This window comes from Neltuma alba, unplaced genomic scaffold (genome assembly GCF_004799145.2).
Source record: "Neltuma alba isolate B1F8T4 unplaced genomic scaffold, ASM479914v2 tig00011652_pilon, whole genome shotgun sequence".
NCBI classification, from domain to species: domain Eukaryota; kingdom Viridiplantae; phylum Streptophyta; class Magnoliopsida; order Fabales; family Fabaceae; genus Neltuma; species Neltuma alba.
In genome coordinates this window covers 209697-234051 of record NW_021636300.1, presented here as the reverse complement: position 1 = coordinate 234051, position 24355 = coordinate 209697, and the positions used below count along the sequence as shown (strand labels likewise).

The following is a 24355-nucleotide window of genomic DNA, read 5'->3' as shown; positions in this document are numbered from 1 at the left end:
CAGCCATGTAAATGAAGATTTTCATAACAAACCTCACAGATGCCATATGGCTCTAATAGTCTCTGCAGTGCAACCATCTTGTCCAAATCTCCAGTAAGCTAGAAATCATGCAAAAATATCCATTAGTAACAATATTCAAAATACAACATAGACGTTCCAACAGGGGAAAAAATAAAAGAGGAGGAAGTAAAAGAATCAGAGGTCAATAAGAACTAAGTCAGTAAAAAAAAAAAGTTGCAAAAGAAAAGATACTGAAGTAAATGCAGCAAGGAAAAAAAAAAAAATCAGATCATGTTCTCTTTTCTTCAATAATCAGACTAACGTTTATGACAAAAAGCAGTAAGCTGTTAGTTAATATAACCATGCCCGTGTCAGAAGGGCATAGTAATGAACTTGATAGTGACCTCAACAGATTTGCTTATAATGTGGTGACAGCAATTATGGGCTTCCATCATTTTTCGGAAAACCTCTGTACCCTCCCCAAAAACAGAAACCAATTAAGAACATCATATTTCAAATTGAACAAAGCACAACAACATCAACAGAAGTTTTGTCCCACCGAATGGGGCCATCTACATGAATTACACAATGCTACCGTGCTTTGTCCAAGACTAACCAATAAGTCATTAACTGAGAGATCTCACTTAATAACTTCTTTGAGCATCCTTCTTGGTCCCCCAATACCTATCTTCAAACGGCCAAAAACTATCTACTCACCCCTCCTTACTAGTGCCTCCACTGCTTTCTTTGCACATGACTAAACTATTTTAAATAATTTTTTACCATTTTCTCCTCAATAGATACCATGCTAGCTTGTCAGCTTATATGATTATTACGTATTTTATCCTTTCTTGTATGGCTACATATTTCATCTCAACATACTCATCTTAGTAACCTTAATTTTATGCTCATGTTCCCCTTTAATTCCCAATATTCACTACCATATAGCATTGCTTGCCTTCTAGTGGTTCTGTACAATTGTCCTTTAAGTTTTGTAGGGAACTTGTGATCACGTAAAACTCATTATGCCTTCCATTTCATCTACCTTCTTGTATCTTATGCATATCATCACCATCATCAATTTCACCGTTATCTTGTAGAATTGATCCTAAGTACTTAAACTTCATGGATTGTGGTATCATTTGCTCTTTGATATTTACCTCCAACTAATTTCTAGCTTGCCTCTTGTTAAATTTGCAATGCATATATGTCATCCTGCTCTTACTCAAGCAAAAGCCCTTCAATTCCAAAGTTTGCCTCCGTAACTCAAGTTTAGAGTTAACCTCTTCTCTTGACTCTATAACCAGGATTATGTCATCTACAAAGCACATGCACTTGGTGATTTCCTCTTGAATCGGCCCAGTCAAGATGTTTAAAACTAGGTTGAACAAATAAAGGCCCAAAGATCATCCTTGATGAAAACCAATCTCTATAGGAAAGCCTTTTGTTTCACCTCCAGTTTAAAATGAAGTAAAGAGAATATAAAGTTAAGAAGGAATTCTCTGCTTATTCAAACCTAAAATTATATTCATGACGATGAATAAGAAAAAGATAATTAAGCAAGGCGGGTAATCAATCACCATCACATCATTATATTTCTAACTTTAACCGGCGCCATGAATCAATAAAGAACAAGAACTCCAGGAGAAGCTTCAAATAAAGATTCTGACTCAACAGTTAGAAGTTCGGTTCTATCACTAGGTAAAAACCTACGAAATAAGCTATATTGGATCTACTGATAAATTGATGCCACCAATTTCCATCACTGATAAAAACCCATACGGCAAACTTAAATAATTACAGAAATTATAGTAGAAAACACAGCTCACTGCTGAGGAGGAAAGAGAAAAAGAAAATCAACAATTAGTTTCTGGAGTACAGCTATAGTGAATCATCATCAGGGTACACAGATCTTAATAATGATAATGAAACCATATGTTAAAAAGTCTACGCAACTCACCTCAAGGGTTATTGTATGATCAGATACATCAACAGCTTTGGCCCTAAAAATGCTTGCAATATCGAGGACATCACGTCTGGCGGCAGCATTTACGGCAATCTTTATTAGCATCAATTCTCGTTCAGCAAATGGCAAGTGGGTGATATCACGAACCTGCAAATAAATCACTTGAACATTTGTTTGAACCAGTATGATCAAGAACATCTACTCATAGAAAACCTTCAATTCCTACCATGGAATGTGGATATTATTCCTACAATCAATAGATGGATCATGATATTTGTCCAACATGATAATGTTAGCCCTTAACATGCCCAAAACAGCCCCCACCCCAACATAAACACACACACATATGTACAATGGCCAGAACACCAGATGTTTATTCATAATAATGCCTAAGATACTAATACACAGATTGAAACAAAAAAAGAAGCTGAGAAAGATATGGGCTTCAAGTATGAGATTCTAAGGTTTCTGATGGGCCTGTTGCTACTTGCAACTATAATAGGAGTGCAAAAGAAAGAAAAGGACAAAAAAGAACAAACGAAACCAAAAAAACATGAAAGTCCACTGTCAAAGAATTGAAAGAAATGAGGATGGAAGGGGGGAAGCTAACAAGGAGTAAGACAGTTATGGGGGTGAGTTAGAAAAATATGGCACTTACAAGGCTTTTGAGGGGGGAGTTATCAGGGGGAAAAAGTGGAGAAATTAGAGACAGAAGCTGGGGAAAGGGATAGACTAAAATGCTATTATTTCCAGTTCATTGCATTTCTGTGTCACTGATTATCTCTCATCGTGGTTTTGTATCCTCGTGTAGCATGTTGCATGTGCCATGTTGCTAATTTGTGAGGAGTAGTGTTGTATTGAAGAGTGTTTCTTCAATGCACATGACTGCTGATGAAAGAAAGGCCGTTAATCAGTGCTATTTTCCATCTCTTTTCAAGCTTTAATGTGTCAACTCTCGGCATAGAAGGTCCTATTCTTTTGGTTTTAGAGCAGGGAGATTGATACGCCCCAACCTATTACTGCTTCTTTGTGTTCTTTTGAGTTGATAAAAGAATCAGAGAAAAAGTTACCTTTGATTATTCTGCCAAAAATCTACAAAAAATTCTTAGTCTACTTGAACAATGGAGATGACTCATTCTCCAAAAAAAACCATACGGCACTAAATACAGTGATGTTAAAAAATGAGAAGCTCAAAGCCTACAGAATATATAATAAAATGTGATGTATTCACTCCCACAACTCAGAATTTGAACCTCATGGAGATCTACTAGTTTGTAGAGTTGCTGCACCAACTTGGCAATTGATTCATCTGTGCCAGGAACCACAGTTGTAATTCGAGAAAGTCCCTCAACTTCTGCATGTCCTACAGCTAAACTCTGGGAATGACAAAAGGGAAGATCCAACCAGATGGGAATACATAGGAACTTAAAAGGTTAGAAATATATCTATATAACTATAACCACATAACCAAAAACGAACAAGTATGATAAAGCAAACCTGAATGTTATAGCCCCTTCGAGCAAAAACCCCAGTAACAATGTTAAGAACACCAGGAGCATCGTTCACAAGCATGGATAAAGTGTGTGATCGAATTCCACTAGTCTGCAGGCATTATCCAATCAGTAAGGAAGCAACATGCATTTCATTCAGGCCACCCATGAACATTACAAGCTAATGCATATTGATTTGGCTGAAACAAGCTCTCCATTTCGGCTGTTACATCCTCAATACTGCATTTCTTAAAATTTAGAAGAAAACATTTTTTGGTTCTTTGAAAACACTGAATATTAGATAATAACAATAGACATTATAAATGGCACTCCCTTCAGTCCTAAATGTAAGACCTAGATGGCTAATTTATAGATATTAAGCAATTAGTTAAGTTGAATATTTGTAATAAATGTGTGTTCGTTTCCCTAAAATACCTCCTTTATTCATTACTACAATTAATAGAAACCCCATTTAATATATGTAATCAACAAAGATAGTTTGGGAAAAAATTCATAAATTTGGAAGGCAAAGTGAATTGAGATTTTACAACTAAAGCACACCTCTCAATTAGCCCCTGCATTTAGAACCAGAGGGAATACTTTCTTCTCTAACCCATTTATATTTATCAACTAGGAATTTCTCAAGTGAAAAAGTCTAAGTTAAATATGAAGATTCAGCGGTTAAAACAAAATTAATGATAATGGAATTAAAAGTAAATAAAAAATGCTTTAATCAAAAGAATAATCCAAACGGCATTTACAGGCATGAAGTGGTTTGAACTTAGGCAATTAGGCACTGAAATATTAAGATTAGGACTTTCATGATCTATCAAAAACAAAAAAATTGACAGGTGTACCCAAGAGGCCAAGACTGTCTAGTTTTTAGTTTATATTCTGGAATTTGGATAATTTTAGTTTTCAAAAGAGAAAGCTACAAAACCCAAATATCTTATAATGTGTATCCAATAAACCAAGCATAAACTTCAATACCTTTTCCTAAGAAAATTCAACAACAATTGCCTAAGAGAAGGCATAATGTGTTACACCTACAATGCGTTAAAAGGAGACAATAAAAAGTAACAAACTATCTTACATCTTCTTCATTGAGAACACCCCAGTGAGCATCAAGCACTTGATTGACTGTAAAGCCATCAGAAGGCTCTATAGGATAAACATCTCCCTTCACAAAAGCAGACACGTCAAGTTTTTTCTTTTTTAAAAAAAATTAAAAAAGAGTTAGAAAAGGGGGGGAAGTGTAACGTGCTTCCAAATAAAGAGTACAGAATGGACAGCAGAACTTGAACAAGCAGATGATGACATGCACTCGAGTCACAGTTAACTCTTCAGTCCATGCGGTAGTTACAAAGTGATGTCAGAATAAAGACCTGATCCCGGATATTTTGCCAAGAAAACTACAGTAATACTCAACCACCAAACTTCTATCAATAAATATCATATGCTGTATTTTGGCCCCAGAAAAAAATCATATGCCGTCTTTCTGCTACTAGCATATTGCGAACAGTAAAGAAGTAATGGCTGCCATGCCCTTCTCCATTACATTGGCAACTAGTTAAGGGTTGCCATGATTAAGCGTAAATAGTAGGCTAAGCTTAACTTGTTTTGATACAGACTTTTCACAAATGGGATTTTTCAAGGATATTCAATAAAGTTATCAACTAAATCTCTTGATTAATCGTATATCTGAAAAGTTGGTTATTGATAGAACAAAATGGCATCTTAAGATCTATGTAGCTAATCTAACCCAGTAGGATAAGACTTGTTGGAGTCTTTCTAAAAAAGGTTCCTTTTGCCTATTACAACGAAGGGCAAATATAGGTTTTCCTTTGTAGTAGTTTGGTGGCAGTTACAGTAAATACTTTTTTTCAGTGAAGCTATGATTGTCTTAAAAAAATAAATTCTACTAATACTGTTTCCAAGAAAAAAGTCTGGTTTTCTACTTCCATCACTTTGAAAAATCTTTGCAACCCTCAAAGAACGGTTTTCATCAGCTAAACCCCCCCCCCAAAAGACAAAAAAAAAAGAAAGGGCTTGGCCAACCATCTTTAAACAGCAGAATACCCTTTTTTTAAGAGTTGCACAGCAAAAACAGGCTATGTACATATATGGATGATATCCGGTAATAAAAACCATGGTTTGATTAGTATGCAAAATGGAATGGAACAAAAAGGAGAATAGAACCCAACAAATGATTTTGTGCATAAGAAATGTCCCTTGTAATCCTCAATTAAAAAATAAAGAAAAGAAGAGGATAACTACCGTTGAGAAATAATAATATAGGGATATAATAAATGTAGCATGTCTGGATTAACAAGTCAGAGAAAAGGAATATCTTTAATTTGTAACCAAACAGAGCATAAGTGACAAATTATTGCGAAAAAGAATATTTAAGGTTAAGAACGGAAATCTTACCCCCATGGTCATTTCATTTTTGGCAATAGGGTTTCTATTTTTCACACCCACCAGAGCATCAATAGGCATTTTTGCTTCAAGATCTGGATAAGAAGCAGCTGAATATCGCCAAAATGGAGAGCAGACGCACCCATTTTCTCTCTTCTCAAAGCAATCTAGCAGGAAATACATTAGATAACAGTGGCTTGGTACATATTCCATAACCTATCTATATATTGTTTGACAAAAAGGGCAACTGAGCAAGATAAAAGAAAATTTTTTAGGCAATCAAAATGAAAACTCAAACCTTTCCAGTTCTGGCTATTTCTTTAATTCCAAACTTCCTCAGATTCCTTTGGACTGCAACCATCTTACCTGGATCGCCAGTAACCTGTAACAGTTGGCAATAAAATTGAACTGCATTCTGGACAGACAGCACACTGAGAATGGCAGAAGTTGTAGATAACAATGGCAATGGTATTACAGAAATACATATTTGATGACAAGGGGGAAATGGACTTCATTAAATGCAATGAAATTGCAATAAAAGCATAGACAGGCACTGGATTGGTAAAAAATAAACAGGTCCAAGAACTGTCCCATAATGACCTCTATTGTTACAGAATGCTCTGAAATATCCACAATTTTAGCTCTGAAAATGTCCACCAGCCACTTTATCTGAGATTGAGAATTTTGAAAAAGAAGGAATTAGTATAGAGAAGCAAAGACGGCACTCAGCCACACAGACACGAGATGCATGTACAGATAAAACACCAACAAATCATTGAACAGTTACCTCAGCATGATGTTTTGGATCTGCATGCACTTTTATGAGCATCAGTTCACGTTCTACCTGGGGTTCTTTGGAAAGATCTTCTACCTGATCAAATGACATTACCACAAGCCAGTTAGAGAAGTCCCAAACTAATAGCGTGGGCAAATGTTTAAAAAAGATATGTGAATAATACTGAAGTTTGATTCCAGATAATTCAGCTGAAGACAAGAAACTGAAGCTAAATAAAAAGGGGCTTCAAGTGATGAGCAGAAACTCCTAAAAGAACGGAAATAAGCACTAATTAAAGTGCTATTATGGTCAGAACCATTAGAGCTCCGAAGGACTGAAAATAAAGAAAAAATGTGGATATTTTACCTTCCCGAAAAAGAACTAGCAGTTAGATCTAAAATTTGAAAACTAGTCTTTGAATATTAAGCAAATCAGATCTGATCCTGTTAGTAGTGACCACACTGATTACCAACAGTTCTGTCTCAAGAAATATAATTTTTTGATGGAATGCGCCTAAAAATAATTTATTAATAAGTAATTATCTAAAATCCTGTAAATCAAAACAGAAGCTAGAGGTCCCTCAAAACCTTTAAAACATTCACAAGCTTGTGAAGCTGCTCTACAACTTGTTGTAGCACCCTTTCAGTTCCAGAAACAACTATGGTGAAGAGCGCCTTGTCCTCATTCAGACCAACAGCAAGTGACTCAATATTATATCCCCTCCTTGCAAAGACCCCTGCAATCCGATTTATCATTCCACTCTCATCACCAACAAAAACTGAAATCGTATGTCGTTTAACCCTGCATTAATCATAAATGGCAACAAGTGAGCACAAGATCAGAATACATGAAAAATAATACTGATGAACCGCATTCATCTCATTACATTATGACCCTGTAACAACTTCAGGAGGAGGAGGAAAGTACATCACCCACCCCTATGGCATCTGGTTAGGTTAGGTAAAATAGCATCCAGCACCCTGATTGCACCCAGCACACTAATCTTATATATTTTTCTGGTGTTTCTAGCATGCTAATCTTATTTATAGCGCATCCAACACTATAAACCATAAATAAGATTAGCGTACTAGATATAACTGGAAAATAACAGAAGGAGGGGTTGGATGCACAAGGAAAATAAAATTAGAATACTGGATGCACCAGATCTAAGATTAGGATGTTAGATGCTACTAAGAAATAACATTAGGTGCAGGATGCTACTTTACCCTTGTTCTTTCTATTTCCAAAGTACATCTACCAATTGCGAAATTAGGCCATAGTTCATAAGCCTAAAATGTACTTTCCAACTGGAAACTTCTAATAAGAGCGGCAAAATTTAAAGCCTGTATCATGGAACTTGCAAGCTTCTTAAAGAAACTAGAATTTACTTTCCCTGGAAGCTGTTAATCAAGCGGCTTACTTGAATTGTAGCAATCACATCAGGGAAAGACAAGGTATCCACTCAGTTAATAAGCCTAATAATAACCAATCAAAGTGGGATTCTAAAAGGAAAAGCTTAATGTTATCCAGGAATATTGGATATTATTATTGTATAGGAGTCCTATGATAATCTTTCATACTTCTGTTTTACCTCTTAAATGTCAGCAAACAGTTATTCCTCTCGAAAAGTAAATAAACTAATAAAATGTCATGAAATAGCAGATGGTATTATGGCTGAGAATTCAATATTCGCAGACCATCATAATACAGTAGGTTTAGGATAGACATCACACTCAACCAGAGTCGGTTTCATTAAGAGGAAGAGGAAAATCGAACAGGAATACAACATATATGAGTGAACAAATGTTCTTTTTTTGCTTTCTCCAAAATAAATAAAAAAAAAGGTACGATTGCACTAAATACAATGTTGTGGTCGTCAGTCAAGAAATAACACGATCAAAAAGGCAATTTACGGTCTACAAAAAATGTAAATATACATCAACCAAAAAAAGAGTAAATTTATAACGAAAACATATCTTCTGAAAATACAGCGAATGCAATGAGGAAAGGGGAATGGAGAGGCAAAAACTTCATACTTTTACTCGAACAATAATTTCCATACATACGCTGATCGAAAGGAGGACGAGGTGGGCCCGTTGGAAGAGAACGTATCATCATTACTAACTTTGTTGTCAGTAGTTGCAGCCGAGACCACCAGTTTCTTGGTTCCGGAATCGTGAGGTCTTAGTACCAAAGTAGAGGATTTCAAGACAAGTGGGAGGGCTTTTCTCTGCGAAAATCCAGCATGGGAATGAAAGGTTTGAACTTGAGTTAATGGAACCGCCATTGTAGAAAGCCAAACGAGACAGTAGCCCGCAGAACACAATTGTGGCGGATTTAGGGATGGCTTTGCGAGTTGCGACTCGGTGCCCAGACTCGCTCCAGTGACGCAGACCACGCTATTGTTGGAGGATTAACCTCCAATTTTCTGTTCTTTTCAGTTTAATGTCCCTCCAAAATGTGGCAATATTGCGCGGCTCTATCAGTAAACTAACGTTGACTGTTAGCTCGACCTGTCACCTTATTTTTAATTTAGAGGATGTTGGTGAAAATTAAAATAACTTTAGAAGTGATTTTTCGAGACCGAAAACTCTCAAACACCCCTTAACCAATTGACTATAATCCAACTCAACAATTTTTAATCCTAACTGACATTATTCTCTTCCCTTTCTTGCTCCCTCTTTTCATTATTACCTGAGATGACAAAGCTGAGAAGATTATGCGCAATCAAAAATCCCAAGCTTTATGGACTGACTATTTGGATTAGAGATTAAAAAAGTAACTTATTTTTTATTTAATTTTAAAAAAATTAGATGGAATAAAAATTAGATTAAATAATGTGATTTATATTTTAATTGATTTTTTTAAATAAGCCAGTTTATAAAAATAGAGTTGTTTGGATTATTATTCAAAAAGTAAATTCAGCTATAAAATTACCAAAAATAAATTATATTAAATAATATATGTAAATAATTTATTATCTCTCTTCTGCTGGATTCTCTTGATGACGTCATTCTTGCGCGATTCGGAACGCGTCCGTTGGCATTGGGGACGCCGTCTTTTGAAGGTGAAAGATTGCGTTGCATGTTATGGCGTTGCAGCCACCGCCGATTAGCTTAAAGGTCGAAAATTTTTTTGTGAGAAAATGAGAAGAAAAATAGATTGCCTAGTTGTGATCTTGAGCAAAAGAATTAAAGATGATCAAGAAAGAGAGATAGAGTAAGGTAGTGGTGATTTGTGTGGCCATTGTTCAAAGCTGACAGCTTTATCATTTTATTGAGCAAATCGTGTGAGGCTAGTATGGTCTTCCCCGAAGGCTGTCCATTTCTGAGCTTTTTGGGTTCATCTGAGAAATGGAGAACGGCGAATGAACGAAAACTTTGGTTTTTGCCGTGAATGAAGAGAGGTTTAAGCTCTCAAATGTTGACCCATCAACCGCGTGCTTTAGTTTATACTCCTCCGGTCCTAATTATAAGACCCAATTGACTTATTTGAGGAGATTAAGGAATAAGGAAGTAAGTTAAGTTGGTTATTTATAATAAATAAGTGTTGTTATTCCTAAAATATTCTTTCTAATTAAATATATTGGCTAAAACTATCATTATTAGAAGGATTATCTTGGAAAAAAATGCAGAAATATAAGAGAGAAAATGGATTGGGTCTTATAATTAGGACCAAATAAAAAGTCAAACTGGGTCTTATAATAAGGACCGGAGGAGTATCTCTTATGGCCACTATTCTTGCTTTAATTTACCTTCAAAATTGCCTCTATTTCTACTGGGGGCTTTAAACAGGAAGAAGAAAGCTAGAAAACACTGCCGTTTTGGGTGCAAAACGAGGGGGCCTGATTGCTTTTTTTTTTTTTTTTGTATTTTGAAGTTTATTGGATGTCACTAAAATAATATTCTATAATACTGGGCGTAGCAACAAAAAAAATTTTTAGGATATTAGAAAAATTATGAGAAACTCCGTGAGAAGAGAGAGGAGTCTGCAAGAGTTGCCGCATCAGCTTGGCGTGGTGTATTTTTTGGTCAGAATTTTTTATTCAACAGTCAACCCGAACCATAGAACCACGTTGCTACTTTTTGGATGTTTTCAGGTTGATATTGAGCCACCTTTCGGATATCATGGCTCCTTACAAGTGAATTTTTTATATGTTTATTATCATTTTAAGAATTCTAACTAATTTTAATTATTAAAAGTAATTTATTTATTATGAATAAGACTTAGTTCAAGTCACTAGGGGCCCGTTTGGTTTCCTTGCGCATGAGGTAGAAATGCAATGCATTGTAATGCAATCCGTAATGTATAACGTATGCAATCTTGATTACCATATTTTAGTTTAGTATGATAATAAAGGGATGGGGGACAAAATTAATTTTTCAATCAATTTAAATATAAACATATGTGAAATGGCCAAGATGCCTTGAAAACTTTTCCCCTTCCCAATTTAGTAGGCCTCCATCTTCACCAATAACCATAATTTCGGATTTCAAGAGAGTACCCATTCAATTGATTCTATAAACCTTTCAAGATTTCTTCCATCATTCATAACCAACTTGTCATTTGACTCACTGTAGTTGATTTTTTCACTTGGGATCAAATCCGCTAAGCACCTGATCCGATCAAATAATAATCCTAAAAAATATGCCCAGTCAAATTAAAACCACAAACCCACATTATTGAGCAAATCCACAAACTCGAACCCAAATTGAAAACTAGACGAACATGATGATGGGAGACCACAATGAAGTGGCAATGAAGAAAACTCTAGTGTATGGGTTTCAATAAACATTAAATGGCACATAGACCATTGATGAAGATGAAGGAGGTGAGGAAGAAAGACGTGTGGCCGGTAATAATGGTGAAGAGATGTTGCTGATAATAATTATTGACAGTAAACATCGTCTTTTCAACTAGGTTATTGAGGATAAAATTGACATTTTGTAAAAGATTCCATACATGCAATAAGTATTCATAGGGGACAATCTTAATTACCACCAATAAGCCCAACCAAAACAAGTTATCTATGATAATGTAATAAGGATTACTATTGCACACCTGTAATGGAGTTGATCCAAATAAGTTCTAAATTCTTTGATCACACTTTAACATGTGCCTATTTGTTTTTGTTATCATCATTTAATTCTAAACTCTCATGAAAAAATAGGACACATGATAAAATATGATTGTAAAACTTGACATAATAATTGATCTTGGTTATGTTAAGTTCTGCAATCATAATTTGCCATATGTCTTATTATGTTTGATTTTTAAAATTTCACTTTATTTTTTAAACTTATGTAAACTTATTATTTAGTAATTTTAAAAAATCAAGTCGAGTTGTTAGGGAAAACAAATAATAAAGTCAAATTCCTTATCATTATAATGTCAAATTCTCCAATCACATATTAACACGTCTCATTTATCTCCATATCAAGAAACCTAACTTAAATATTATTATCCTTCTTAAAAACTAAAGAGGAGATGCGTGTTATATAATTTTTCATTTCAGTTATCCATGCGCATCTGGGGCGAAGATAGGGAAAACACTTCTAATAAGATCACACGCACGGGGGACTGACACAAAAGTATATAAAGATAGCAAAAATATTTACAAAATATGTGATCAAATAGTTTATATATTAAGTGGAAGTGACATTGATAAAAAGGATAGCGAAGTAAGAAGCACAACTTGGAAGAGGTTAAACTTTAGACTCAAGGGGCATTTCTCATACATACACACGCATGTACAGTTCGTTTATGCTAATTATAATAAATACTCAACTTGATCACGTAATCATAGTCAATTATTTAAAAGTAAAATCGAATCTAAAAGACAGCCAACATTTGCCATATAAGCTTTTTTCCATTTTATCAATCATAATGCAAAAATATTCAAGAGATTTTAAATTTCTAACTCCACATTTATGACAGGGTCATCCAATATTTACCGTATATAGAAGCTTCTATCATTTGCCACCCAAAGACTATAAATTGAAGATATAACTTCAGGTGATGCGGTGATCACTTAATTTTAGTATAGAAAACATCAATAACAGAGACAACCAGATGAGTAAACACATCAGGCGGGGAAAAAAAAATTCAGTACAAGTCATCGAGGATTCATGTTTATGCTTCAAGAAAAATTTCGGGACAACGAGTGCACACAATTAAGAAGTAAGGATGCATAATAAGCAGGCTCAAACCAATGTGAATTGGACAACAATATGAAGCAAATAAGCGGATAGAACGCCTTATGACAGTTCCCATCTGTCTCCCAAATCTGCCTGTGATCGAAATAATTCAACTCCAAGGCCGCCGGACTTCAGACGATTGACAGACGTATATATACACACAAAAGAAATGACGGAATCTATGGACACAAACATCACAGTATCCAATGTCCAAACTCAATGGCAGCATTACTTTCAGTGATGCTGATACTCGGGGTTAAAAGCAAGAGCCTCTCGATATATCAACTCCTTCATCTGTTCCTCAGTCAGAGCATGTTGCTCAAAGTCGAAGCTAAACGGAGTCATGCACACAGGTTCATCACTGATGTCATGCAAAGATGTCAAGTAGGGATGTGCCAGTGCATCTTCAACTGGGCGCACACACACCGGAAAAAAAAAAAAAAAAAAAGCGCTCATTAAGCCATGGGGCAATACGTGCATCTCAGCATTAGCTCTCAGAACACGTGTCAAGGGTAAGAGACTACCATAAAGCATATACTTGTACTGAAAATAGAGTGCTAATCCTTATTCAACTCAATAGCAACAGTATAGGCTGAACATTTTATACTGACAAGTCAATCCTGACATTCTGCATTAGTACAGCATGGATTTCAAGTATGTAGGGGGCTAACTGGAAAATTTCGAAATTTCTGCATGACTGTAAATATACAGGTGTGTTGCACTAAGAATAAATCAACAGAATTTATTTACCATCTCTCTTAGTGAAAGTAAAATCACGTATGGAAAATAAAGAAAATCAAGTTTATCTTAACTACCGCATACAGTATGCAATAACAGGTTTAAAAATGAACATGGATGAGCATCCTCCATCTTGTATTCAAGAGATGGTGGATGCTGAAAGTATTAGCCAGGTTTCTTTTTCTTCTTCTACTAAAAGCATTTTATATACATTATCCTATTTTGATTCAACCAACAAAAAAAAAAAAATCACTAAATAGAGCAGACCCATCTTGTACATGAATTGTGGATGAAAGAGTGCATCCAAATTTAATCTAATCACCAAGAAGATTCAGAGATAATTACCCTGTCTCTAAAGTGAAATTTGAAATAACGGTTTCAATTGGCATGAAAAAGATCAGATTTTAATGCATTCAATGGCCAAAATAAGGATTAAAATAATTAAGTAATCCAATAATAAAACACCAAAATATCACTAAAACGGTTTTCTCAGAGAAATTATCATCCTAATGCTGACGAGAATAAGGATTATTGAGAATTAAAATAATCAAGCAACCTGATATTAAAACACCAAAATTTTGTTAAAGCAGTTTTCTTAAATAACTTATCATCCTAATATTAAGCCCGCCTACCAGAGATTACTAGTAAATGCCGTGTATGTTGGCAAGCACAAGAACATGACTTTCCTTATACTTCATCCTCAGAAAGGATCAAGCTGAGTTTCAGAGGTTGGAAGCTAAGATACTTTAATTTGTTAATTAGATAATATATATGACGTTACAGGTAAGATTGAGACAATATTAAGACGCTCCAGATACTAGTAAACTTGTGTGCTTGGATTTGGGTAGATGGGTAAAAAAATGGATGTTCTTGGGCATTTTCAACACGAAGCATTATTTATTATTGGATAGTATGATTTTAAGATGCAAAAAATAAGAGAACATCAGCCCTAGGAAACATTGAAATGGGGTACCTACGTGCCAGAGTAGCTACTGAGTTGGACGAGGAAAAGGCTAGGAGGAAGTTCTTAAACTGGCTTTAGTTTGTTTTATCAAGTTAGAGTGATCGTATTACAGTTTGTGTCAGTTCAAGGAAGATCTTTGTCACATTATGTCATGTCTAAGGAATTTATAGCAGTAAATGTTATCTATCAGGTAGTTATGAGCCTCTTGCAATTTGCTGGTTGTAGAATGCAATTCAGTGTCTAACTTGGGCCCTGGCTGGGATCATGATTGAAATCACTTACAAGCACGTGTCATGTAAGCCAAGAGAAAACTCCTCTTACATTCTTACCTCGTATTCCTTAAATCATGATTAAAAAGCTGCTTATAAGCCATTCCAAACTGCCCCTTGAATGTTTAGTGACACACAGTGGCTTCATGAGTTTAGTGAGTTCCAGATTCTGGCTCTAATTACTCCTAAAGACTTGAACCCTCACCTTAAGCTCTATCACTACAGTTCCCCACTAAAAGAACCCTAGTTCCCAAATTTGGTTCCTGACGGTTTTTGGTATCAAAGCCCTCTGATCCAGACATGGTGACCATAAGTTCCTCCACTGCGCCACCAGGAACTACCAACCTACCACCCTCCCAAGATCCATCATCATCCACAAAAACCTCACCCAAACAAATTGTTTCACTTGCAGTCTTGAAGCTGAGTTTGCTGGCCTCAAGTTTCAACATACTGAAGGTTCATCTCTTTCCAGGCCAGACAAAAGTACAGATGTCATACATCGTTCTCCAAAAGATGATGAGCTAGATAGTCTATAGGGGCTTAAAACTCTGCCGAAATGACCCCATACAAACATGAATTTTCCCAAATATGAAGGTGGAGATCTTTGTGGATGGATTTTGAAGGCATAAATGTACTTTAGGTACTATCAATTATGAAACACCAGAAGTGCTTCAAGGCGAGAGAGATTATGGCCATGTACATGGAAGGATATGCCCTTGACCTGTTTCCTTCGGTTAACATGCTGATTGAATAGGTAAAGGTACCTTGAGAACACTATAGGCCTTTTACTTTCAAAATTGTGATGAGTATTTTAGTGTTTAAAGTAAAAAGGTACTATGCAAGGGTACAGACAAAAGTTTGCCAAGAGATATACTCAGGTTTAACATTGGCCAAAGCATTGTCTTCTTGATTTTTTTTTTTTTTTAATGGTTTGTACTTTGAAGGATGAGTTGAAGAAGGCTGACATTCGTATGCAAAAACCCTGCCAAATCCACAAACCAACTAGTTTAGCATAACAAAGCCTGACTTGTGAAAGGGCCAAAGCCAAACACTTGTTTACGGCCCAAGTTGAACTGATAAATCCACTACTGAAAATACATGTGAGGTTCAAATTTCAATGACCTGGAGTTCGAAACTCAGGATAGTTTTGATCAACACTAAAGACCCAGTAAAGCTCGCAGGATGTGAAGAAATAGGCTTGGCTTGGAAAGATAAAAAGATTATGTTTCAACTGCAGTGAACAGTTTACTTCTAACCATAAATGCACAAATTGAGCACTCTTGCATTTATGGAGATTACCAAAGAGAATGCTCTTTACATAGAGCCACCTATGAAACCAAAGTCTAACTATGGAAGTCCAAGCCAAGATTTCCCTCTATAATATTCTTGGAAATAATTTAAAAACCACCATAAAGTTGCATGGCACATTGCTCGATTGTCCACTACTCATCTTGGTGGATAGTCATTCCAATCATAACTTTTTTGCTGATCACTTCGTGATGAAGCTGAGTTTGCTTTTCAACCCACCTTTCGATGAAAAAATTGGCAATGAAAATGTAACTCGTTGCAGGAACATTTGCCCACAACTTACCATTCACGTATAGGCTCTCTCCATAACCAAAGACTTCTAACCGTTTTTTTACCAGGGGTGTTAGGTATCAAGTGGCTAGCTCCGCTTAATATAGTACAAGCTAATTGGGATTGTCCAACGTTTTCTAGGTAAATGGGAGACGTTACAAATTACAAGGAGTCAAGCTGAGTAAGAAAATGCAAGCCAGCCTTCAGATGAATAGAATCATCCTAAGGACATGCTAATTTCTACTCAGAAGATCACTGAAGAAATACCAGGCTATGATTTTCTTTGGCTGAACTAAATATTTTTCCTCCTTTACATAACCATTCACATGCAAAGGACAACACTTGATGGTTGTGCATCATCTACAAATACCTCAGTCAGATTACAGATTTACACCATCGGATAAATTTTCAATATCAAACATTGATGTGTTAATTGATGAGCTGTATGGCACTGCATGTTTCTCCAAGTTTGACCTTTGTTCAAGATATCACCAAATTTGAGTGCTTCCAAAAGACATGCGCAAGACAGCATTCCATACTCACTGGCCATTATGAATTTTTGGTCATGTCGTTTGGATTGACAAATGCCATTTGGCCATAATGATAAGCATTACCAAGCAATTGTAGCAAGATCTAAAGGCAGTACCACATTATTCTCTCCCCAGCAATAGTCTTTTCTATGAAAACCGCCTTGCTATTCTGTCCATTGAAGGTCTACACTGCAAGCTTCTAGTTGAAGTTCACACATCTTTGCTAGGGAATCATGGTGGATAACTTAAAACCCTTAGAAGGTTGAGGATCGACTCTTTATAGGCCCAATATGAAGTATGGTATTAAGCCAAGGGTGCAAAATTGCGTCGCTTGTAAGAGAAACAAGTATCTCCCTTTTGCACTAATAGGATTGCTTTAGCTGGTGCCAACACCAGAACAGACTCGGAATATATCACTTGATTTTATCATCAGGCATCTTAAATCAAGTGACATCAATGATCCCAAACGAAGCTAATATGTCCTTCCATAATCTCCAATGAAGCAACTCATTATTAATGGCTTTGAAACACCAAGCTCCATAAGGAGTACCTCAGACATTTCTTGATATTCAGAGAATGTCTACTTGCTCCTATTTACCTATCTCCACCATAACATCAACCCTCTTCACATAGAAAAACCACTTGAAATGTTCACATAGTAGTCTTCCCAAGAGACCTTTGTGATCCTACTCACATGGTTAAGGTGCCACAACAAGGCCTTTCCTTCAAGATGAATGCTAAGTAATCAAATTCTTTGCCCCATTAGCATTTTGAGGATCTCAAAGAAGAGGTGGTATCTGCAATCCTACCCCCAAAATCCAATTCATTGAATTTTAGGAATTCAACCCAAGCATGTTGTGTGGGCAATGAGTATTTTTGAAGGCTTCATTAAAATTAATATTTATAGGTTTATGTTTTATTAATTATGTATATTCTAGGATTAGATATAGACACTAATCTTATGTTAGTATCTTATCTTATAAATTAGATACTTATGTTAGTATTTTACTGCATCTTAGACACTAAATCTAAGATATCAGCATCTAGGATCCCAGGGTTAGCTTCAGCCCTCTGCCTATATTAAAGCATATTATATTCAGAGTTATTATGGAATAAGATTAAGAGGCGCACTTCACCTCTGTTCCTAAAAGTAGGATAGGGTTGACTGCTAATGCTAACCATTATGTGATACATATTGAGGGAAAACAAGACCCGGTTATTACTAGATGTTACCCTCATGGCATTCCCTGTTCCCGTTCAATGTGAGGTGGCTTAACTTTGCTGTTAAATGGATAGTAAATGCCCTCAATCTCACCATTGTCCACACATATATCCCCCATCTCCAAGGTGTTTTGTTTCATTCTTGCTGGGCTTGTTCAATGAGGATGGTGGTACAGTCACGATGTTATTTTACTTCCCCACACGAGTCTTACAATCGCATTTTTGATGCCATGTGGCCAAACGATAGTTTTTATGCTAGAATTGTACCAAACAGAAAGTGGGTCAATGAGTCATAATTGTACATTGATATAATTATAAAATCCTTACTTTTTCTTGACAACTATAACACCCACGTAGGTAGTTATATTTGTCATAGTTCATGACAAGTTTTATCTACTCTACATGATACATGTAACATGTATCACTCCCCATAACCAAATTTAAGTGAGCAAACTTGAGTGCCCATAGGATCTAAAGACGGCTCATAAAAAAATCTGAAAAATTCAGTTGTAATCCCGATATCCAGATCCAAATGAGAAAATTTTACTGATATCCATAAAGGGTTGTGTTATCATTATCAAATAATCCAAATTACACTATCATATAAATATCATATATAACACTACCCATAAAAACTGTTCTCATATATATATGATGAAGACCAAAGTAACATAAGATGCCTCAGTCTTATATTGCATAGTATTGAACGTTTCATAACGTATCTAGCAAGATTGGTTCTCTCATCTCAATAGTTAGGTTTCAGGGTAGGTTTTCTCATCCTACTTGAGTATCTATTAACTGATATTACAGCTGGTGGACAACAATTTCAAAAAGGACTATCTACTTCACCAAAAAAAAAAAAAATTAAAACATTTTGAAAAAGAATACTAATGGCATTGTCAGTGGAACCAAAAAATGCAATAACCAACCCACTAATCAAGTATCTAATAGGTGATTCTTAACAAGTACTGCATCTTTAATCACCGTATCCAGACTGCAAGCAATGAAACTCACCAGTAATCCTTTGTCTGGGATCAAAAGTTAACATTTTTTCAACAAGATCAATAGCTGCAGGATGGACATGTGGAAACTTTTCTTGGAAAGACTGGCGATGGTAAAGTGGTAGTTGCCTAATGTATCTTTTAGCATTTTCATTCAGAAAGCCCAAGTCAGCTTCCGATGGGGTGCCAATCAGCTGCAAGATAAGGTGTACATTAGTAATTAGTAATAACGATACACTGATTCCATTGGAAACTGTCTCTAAAGGTAAACTATACAGATTGTAAGTTAAAGTACTTAGAAAATATTATTAAAAAAAAAAAAAACAAATCCTGATTTTTATGTGAACGTTAAACATTTGGCTGGAGCGTTTGACTGCAATCAAGATTGAACAAACATACATAATTAAAGCAGGAATATCATCCAGAATGACACTGCAATAGAATTTCAATGGACCTTAGTAAAGCAGCAGTTCCACAACAACCAGGCTAGTCATTCCGACCATAGAATCAAATATGTCAGTAATTGTTTAACTTCTTCAAACCTTGTGATAAATAGCAAGAGGCTGCTAAATGAGTTACCTCCATAAGTAGACGTAACTGATGCACATGATCTCGACCAGGAAACAATGGCTTTCGATCCATCAGTTCCATAAATATACAACCAACAGACCATACATCAATAGCTGCAGTGTAATCAGAAGAGTTTAACAAAAGCTCTGGTGCACGATACCATCTTGTAACAACATATTCAGTCATAAAGTCAGTTTCAGAGGTAACACGAGCCAGTCCAAAATCACAAATTTTTAAGTCGCAGTTGGCATTCAGGAGAAGATTGCTAGGCTTTAAGTCCCTGTGCAGAACATTTGCTGAATGAATGTACTTCAGCCCACGTAGGATTTGATACAGGAAATACTGCTCCAGAAAAGACAAAAACAAGAAGAAGAAAAGTTTATAAAAGTAAGAGGGATAAGAATTAATAAATTCTACAAAGGAAAAGTGAATAAGAACAACAAAGGACAACCAAAATTATCTGGAGCCAAAAAGAAAATCTGTCAAGACAAGCAAGTTGAAATCATTGCTGCTGTAAAATTTATTCCCCCACATGTTGGAACATGCATCGCAGTAAACTGAGAACCAAATATAGAGTCAATGAAACTCAAATTTTATGTCTACAAATAACTCTGTCAGTAAAAAGCCAAGCTGATTGACAGGGATTTTCATCTAAAGTTTAATAGAGACAATCATTATTTAGTGTCAAAAGACAAAATTTACTTTAAGAGCATCAAAACTTTTGTGGCATGATTATTTCCTCACAAGTACATACTTTGTGCCAAAATGTGAAGAACTGGTTTGGTTGCTCAGAGTCAAACGCTGAATTCAAATATTCCTCTAATTCTCATCCTGACACTTTGAAAGCCCTCCAGTGCTGAGGATCTTGAGAAAAAGTATGCAATTTTCTCTTATATCAAATAGGGAAAAGTACATGGGTATTTATAAATAAGGAAGGCAACCCTAGGAGAAAAAACATCTAGGAGCGAATTGAAATAACTAACATACATAGGTGCCTAAATTCTAAAAACAATTACATCACATATAAGGACTTCTAACATTCCCGACAAATCTTAACATAGCATCAATGGCATGAGAGAAAACTAGTATTGCAAGGTGGTACTGGGACTTAAGATAGATGAAGGGAGGAAAAGGAACAAGTGAGCAACGAAAATACTCCCACACAATCAGAATCTGTTTATCAGGTTAAGTGTCAATTGTAGCGGTACTTACCACCCTTGCCATTGTCAAGGGAGACTTTACACCCGATATAGAGCACATATAATGTGTAAATGAAGTGACAAAATTATAGAAATATGGACAACTGGGCACAGTTTCAAAAGACAACAAATTCAGACATGCACCTGACAGTGCTCCTCTGACAATGCTTGATTTGATCGAATAATTTGGTGAAGGTCAGTGTCCATTAGCTCATACGCAATGTAAACATCATTAAATGCTTCCCTCTGTGGTGGTGGTATTATGTCCCTGATTGCAACGACCTGTAAAACACATACAATAGGTAAGTAAGATGGATTCTACAGAAAGTGAAAATTCCAAGAATGACTATTCCCCTATGTCGTGCAAAAATTTTAACTGGGAACATTATCCAGAGAGGAAAGGTGATAGAGATTCAAGCAGACTGAAAGAAAGGGTTATGACTTGATTAATACTAAAAGTCCTTGCACTACTCATAAGCTGTAAATAATGTGACTCATTGCTGAGCCTCCGTGCGTAAAATGCATGAACCCACATCTAGTTGGTTACTAAAATGTTTCAAGAGATCCAGCATCTGCGTCATAAAGCGTAATAAGAGAAAGAAGAATACTCATAACAAGTGAATTCTGTTATCCACGTTTCCCTTTTTCCACAAGGAGATAATGACAAATACACGCCCCATCATTGTTACCATCAATAAAGACTTATATGTTAATCAACATGTCAAAAAAGGTACTTTCTAGGGAGATTAACATATTTAAAGGAGAAAAGGTTGATTGAAGCGGTCGAGCATTGACAATAATATATCAGGAGCAAACTAGACAAATAATATATCAGGAGCAAACTAACAATCATCTTAGCATCGTTCAAACTACTCATCCAGAACAGATATCAATAAAGAATAAATGCCACATATCAGTAAGAAGAGGGGGATTTGAAGAAACAAAAACTATTACTCACTGACGTTTTCATGATCCATGTGTCGGAGCAGCTTGATTTCGCGGAGGGTCCTCTTGGCATCAATTTTGTTGTCAAATGCATTGGCAATCTTCTTGATGGCTACGTGCTCGTTAGTCTCGGAATTGAGAGCCGAACTATAATCAAATTATCAATCAAAGGAGTGCGGGAAGAAGGGAAAAGGAAATGACGATGACGAGAGGGCGGGAGAGTACCAGACGATACCGTAAGCGCCTTTACCGATGGGCATGATGGGGGGCTTGTATTTGGCTGTGACTTCGAATATATTGCCGAAGATATTGTATTGGATGAACCTGCCGCCATGGCTAAGAGTAGCGGGGATATTCTCAATCCCCATAGCCGTTGGCTGCTGCTGTTGTCGGGGATCAGGCTGTGTAGCCTCCGACATGACGGTGTCACCAGGCTGAGCGCCCCCTCCTCCTTCCATTTTATTTTTTCCCTTTACAACACCAACAGTGAAATGTAATGTGCCCTAAATCCTAATCTGTCATCCTTAATTTGTTTGTTCTGTGATCTGTCCTTTGTCCCCCTGCCTTTCGTCAAACAGATCTAACTTTCTCCTAACTCCTGCAAAACGAAACTGTCAAATGTCAACCTTCCTTTTTAGTTTTCATATAATTTTTTTTTTGCCAACTAGTTTTCATATATTTATTTTAAGGCCAAAATTTTTTATCTCCATGGCTCCATTGACGTCTGTCAATGTTCGCACCAATAGTTGGCGCCCCAAAAAAAATTAAAACGGCACTGATCTTATCAGAGCCATGGCACCAAAATAAAAATCTTACTACAGAGCAAGCGTCTATTTGGCACAACTTTAAAAATTATTTATAATGATATTTTATGTAATCGAGACAAAAAATTTTTTACAAATTTATATCATATTCCATAAATTATTATTGAAAAAAATTATTTATAAACTATTCTAAACAAGCTCTAAGATGTTTTCTTAGCTAAAACAACTCTCCCTACATTTTGGGAAACCCTCCCTAACTTTTAAATGATAGAAAAAGTAAGTAAAGCGGAAAAAGGATAAAGATAAAGGAAAAATCAATTGAAAGATATTCTTATGTAGATGTATGTACTTAAATTTACATTAAATTAAATTTCAAAATGACGTCTATTGAATTAATAATAAAAATTACTTTACTCAGGTCAGATTAAAAAATTTTACATAATAAATATAAAGAACTTGATACAAGTATGTCTTTTACCATATATTTGGTAAGGGAAAGGGAGGGAAAGGGAAGTAAGAAAAAATTTTAGAAAAAATTACAATAAAAGATCTTGGAATATATAAAATTGTAATTTGGGTTCTTTAATTCACAAAATTACCACCAAAAACCGGGTCTTGAATATTAATTATGAAATGTTGAGAAAAAGATGAAAATACCATCTCCTGCTCTTTCTTTCTCTCTCATCCTCTCCTTCTCTTCCCTTCTTCCCTCCCTCATCTTCTCTTCGTTCTCCTCTCTCTCAAACTCACACCCAGCACCCCAAAAGAAGACGGGATTGATGCATGCAACTACATTAAACAAGCACTGTCCCTAGTCGACAAATATGATCCTGATCGCATTCCTCTAATTCCTCAATAGTGTGGCTTCTCTTCCTCCCTTTCTACCATTCGTAAGAATGCTGGTTGCTCCGGATAAGCCTCTCTTTCTCTAACTATGTATATTTATTTAATACTCTTTTTAATATCTTCCCGCCTTCGCATTTAGAACCAGATGATTTTTCAAATGAAGCAGATGACTAAGAGAATATTAACATTACAGCAATACAAGAAATATTACAAGGTGGAGTGTTAGAAGCTCCAAACCCAACTTTGGCTGCGTGTCTGTCATTATGTTCCACAACATAAACGTGCGTGTTTTTCAATTTACAATATGTAGCAACTTAATTAGAAGCTAATAATAACTTTTCTCTTAGTTATGCAGGTTGTGGAGGATGGCTTTTAAATCCAGAGTCGATGACATATAGCCACAAGTTTGCTACAATAAAAAATATTTGTAAAAATAATTACTCTAAATAAAATAAATTGTTCATGTAATGGAGTTATTGCTTTCTATTGTAATTTGTAATTTCCTACTTCAGACTTGTTATTTGCTTATTGTAGACTTGTAATTCTTTATTCTAGACTTGTTATTCCTTATTACAGATTTTTAATTTCTTATTCCAAACTTGTTATTCCCTATTGTAGACTTGTAATTTCTTATTTCATACTTGTAACTTGCTATTTTAAATTTGTTATTTTTTATTGTAAGCTTGTTATTTTCTATTTCAGACTTGATATTTCCTATTACAGACTTGTAATTCCCTATTTCAAACTTGTAATTTTATATTATAGATTTGTAATTCTCTATTTCAAACTTGTAACTTCCTATTTTAGACTTATAAATCCCTCTTTTAGACTTATAACTCTCTATGTTAGACTTGTAATTGTCTATTTTACTAAATAGCCATTTG

General features: G+C 35.6%; 2 protein-coding genes across 2 annotated transcripts; both read right to left on the bottom strand.

The window, feature by feature from the left end:
• Positions 1 to 32: 32 nt before the first annotated feature.
• On the bottom strand, positions 33 to 9055 carry LOC114716378 (acetolactate synthase small subunit 2, chloroplastic-like; the record flags this gene model as incomplete). Its single annotated transcript, XM_028901382.1, is given in 12 exon segments — positions 33 to 98; positions 1961 to 2113; positions 3220 to 3342; positions 3464 to 3568; positions 4550 to 4636; positions 5887 to 6003; positions 6006 to 6041; positions 6173 to 6256; positions 6475 to 6543; positions 6662 to 6745; positions 7237 to 7450; positions 8716 to 9055. Coding segments are annotated over 12 exon segments (1359 nt in total), but the record flags the coding sequence as incomplete, so codon positions are not given.
• Positions 9056 to 12655: 3600 nt separating this feature from the next.
• On the bottom strand, positions 12656 to 22440 carry LOC114716367 (mitogen-activated protein kinase homolog D5). Its single transcript, XM_028901362.1, has 6 exons — positions 22087 to 22440; positions 21879 to 22008; positions 21061 to 21198; positions 19727 to 20059; positions 19161 to 19341; positions 12656 to 13256 (listed from the first exon to the last, which is right to left on the bottom strand). Exons 1-6 carry the CDS (start codon positions 22317 to 22319, stop codon positions 13081 to 13083), a joined length of 1191 nt encoding a protein of 396 aa, XP_028757195.1. The 5' UTR covers positions 22320 to 22440; the 3' UTR covers positions 12656 to 13080.
• Positions 22441 to 24355: the final 1915 nt, after the last annotated feature.

Bases quoted from the DNA above. Each gene is read 5' to 3' on its own strand.
- LOC114716367 (XM_028901362.1), bottom strand. From the start codon at position 22,319: ATGGAAGGAGGAGGGGGCGCTCAGCCTGGTGACACCGTCATGTCGGAG. The intron at 22,009-22,086 runs GTACTCTCCCGC...ATTTGATTATAG, and splicing joins GGCGCTTACGGTATCGTCTG to TTCGGCTCTCAATTCCGAGA. The intron at 20,060-21,060 runs GTGCATGTCTGA...TTTCTGGAGCAG, and splicing joins TGTCAGAGGAGCACTGTCAG to TATTTCCTGTATCAAATCCT.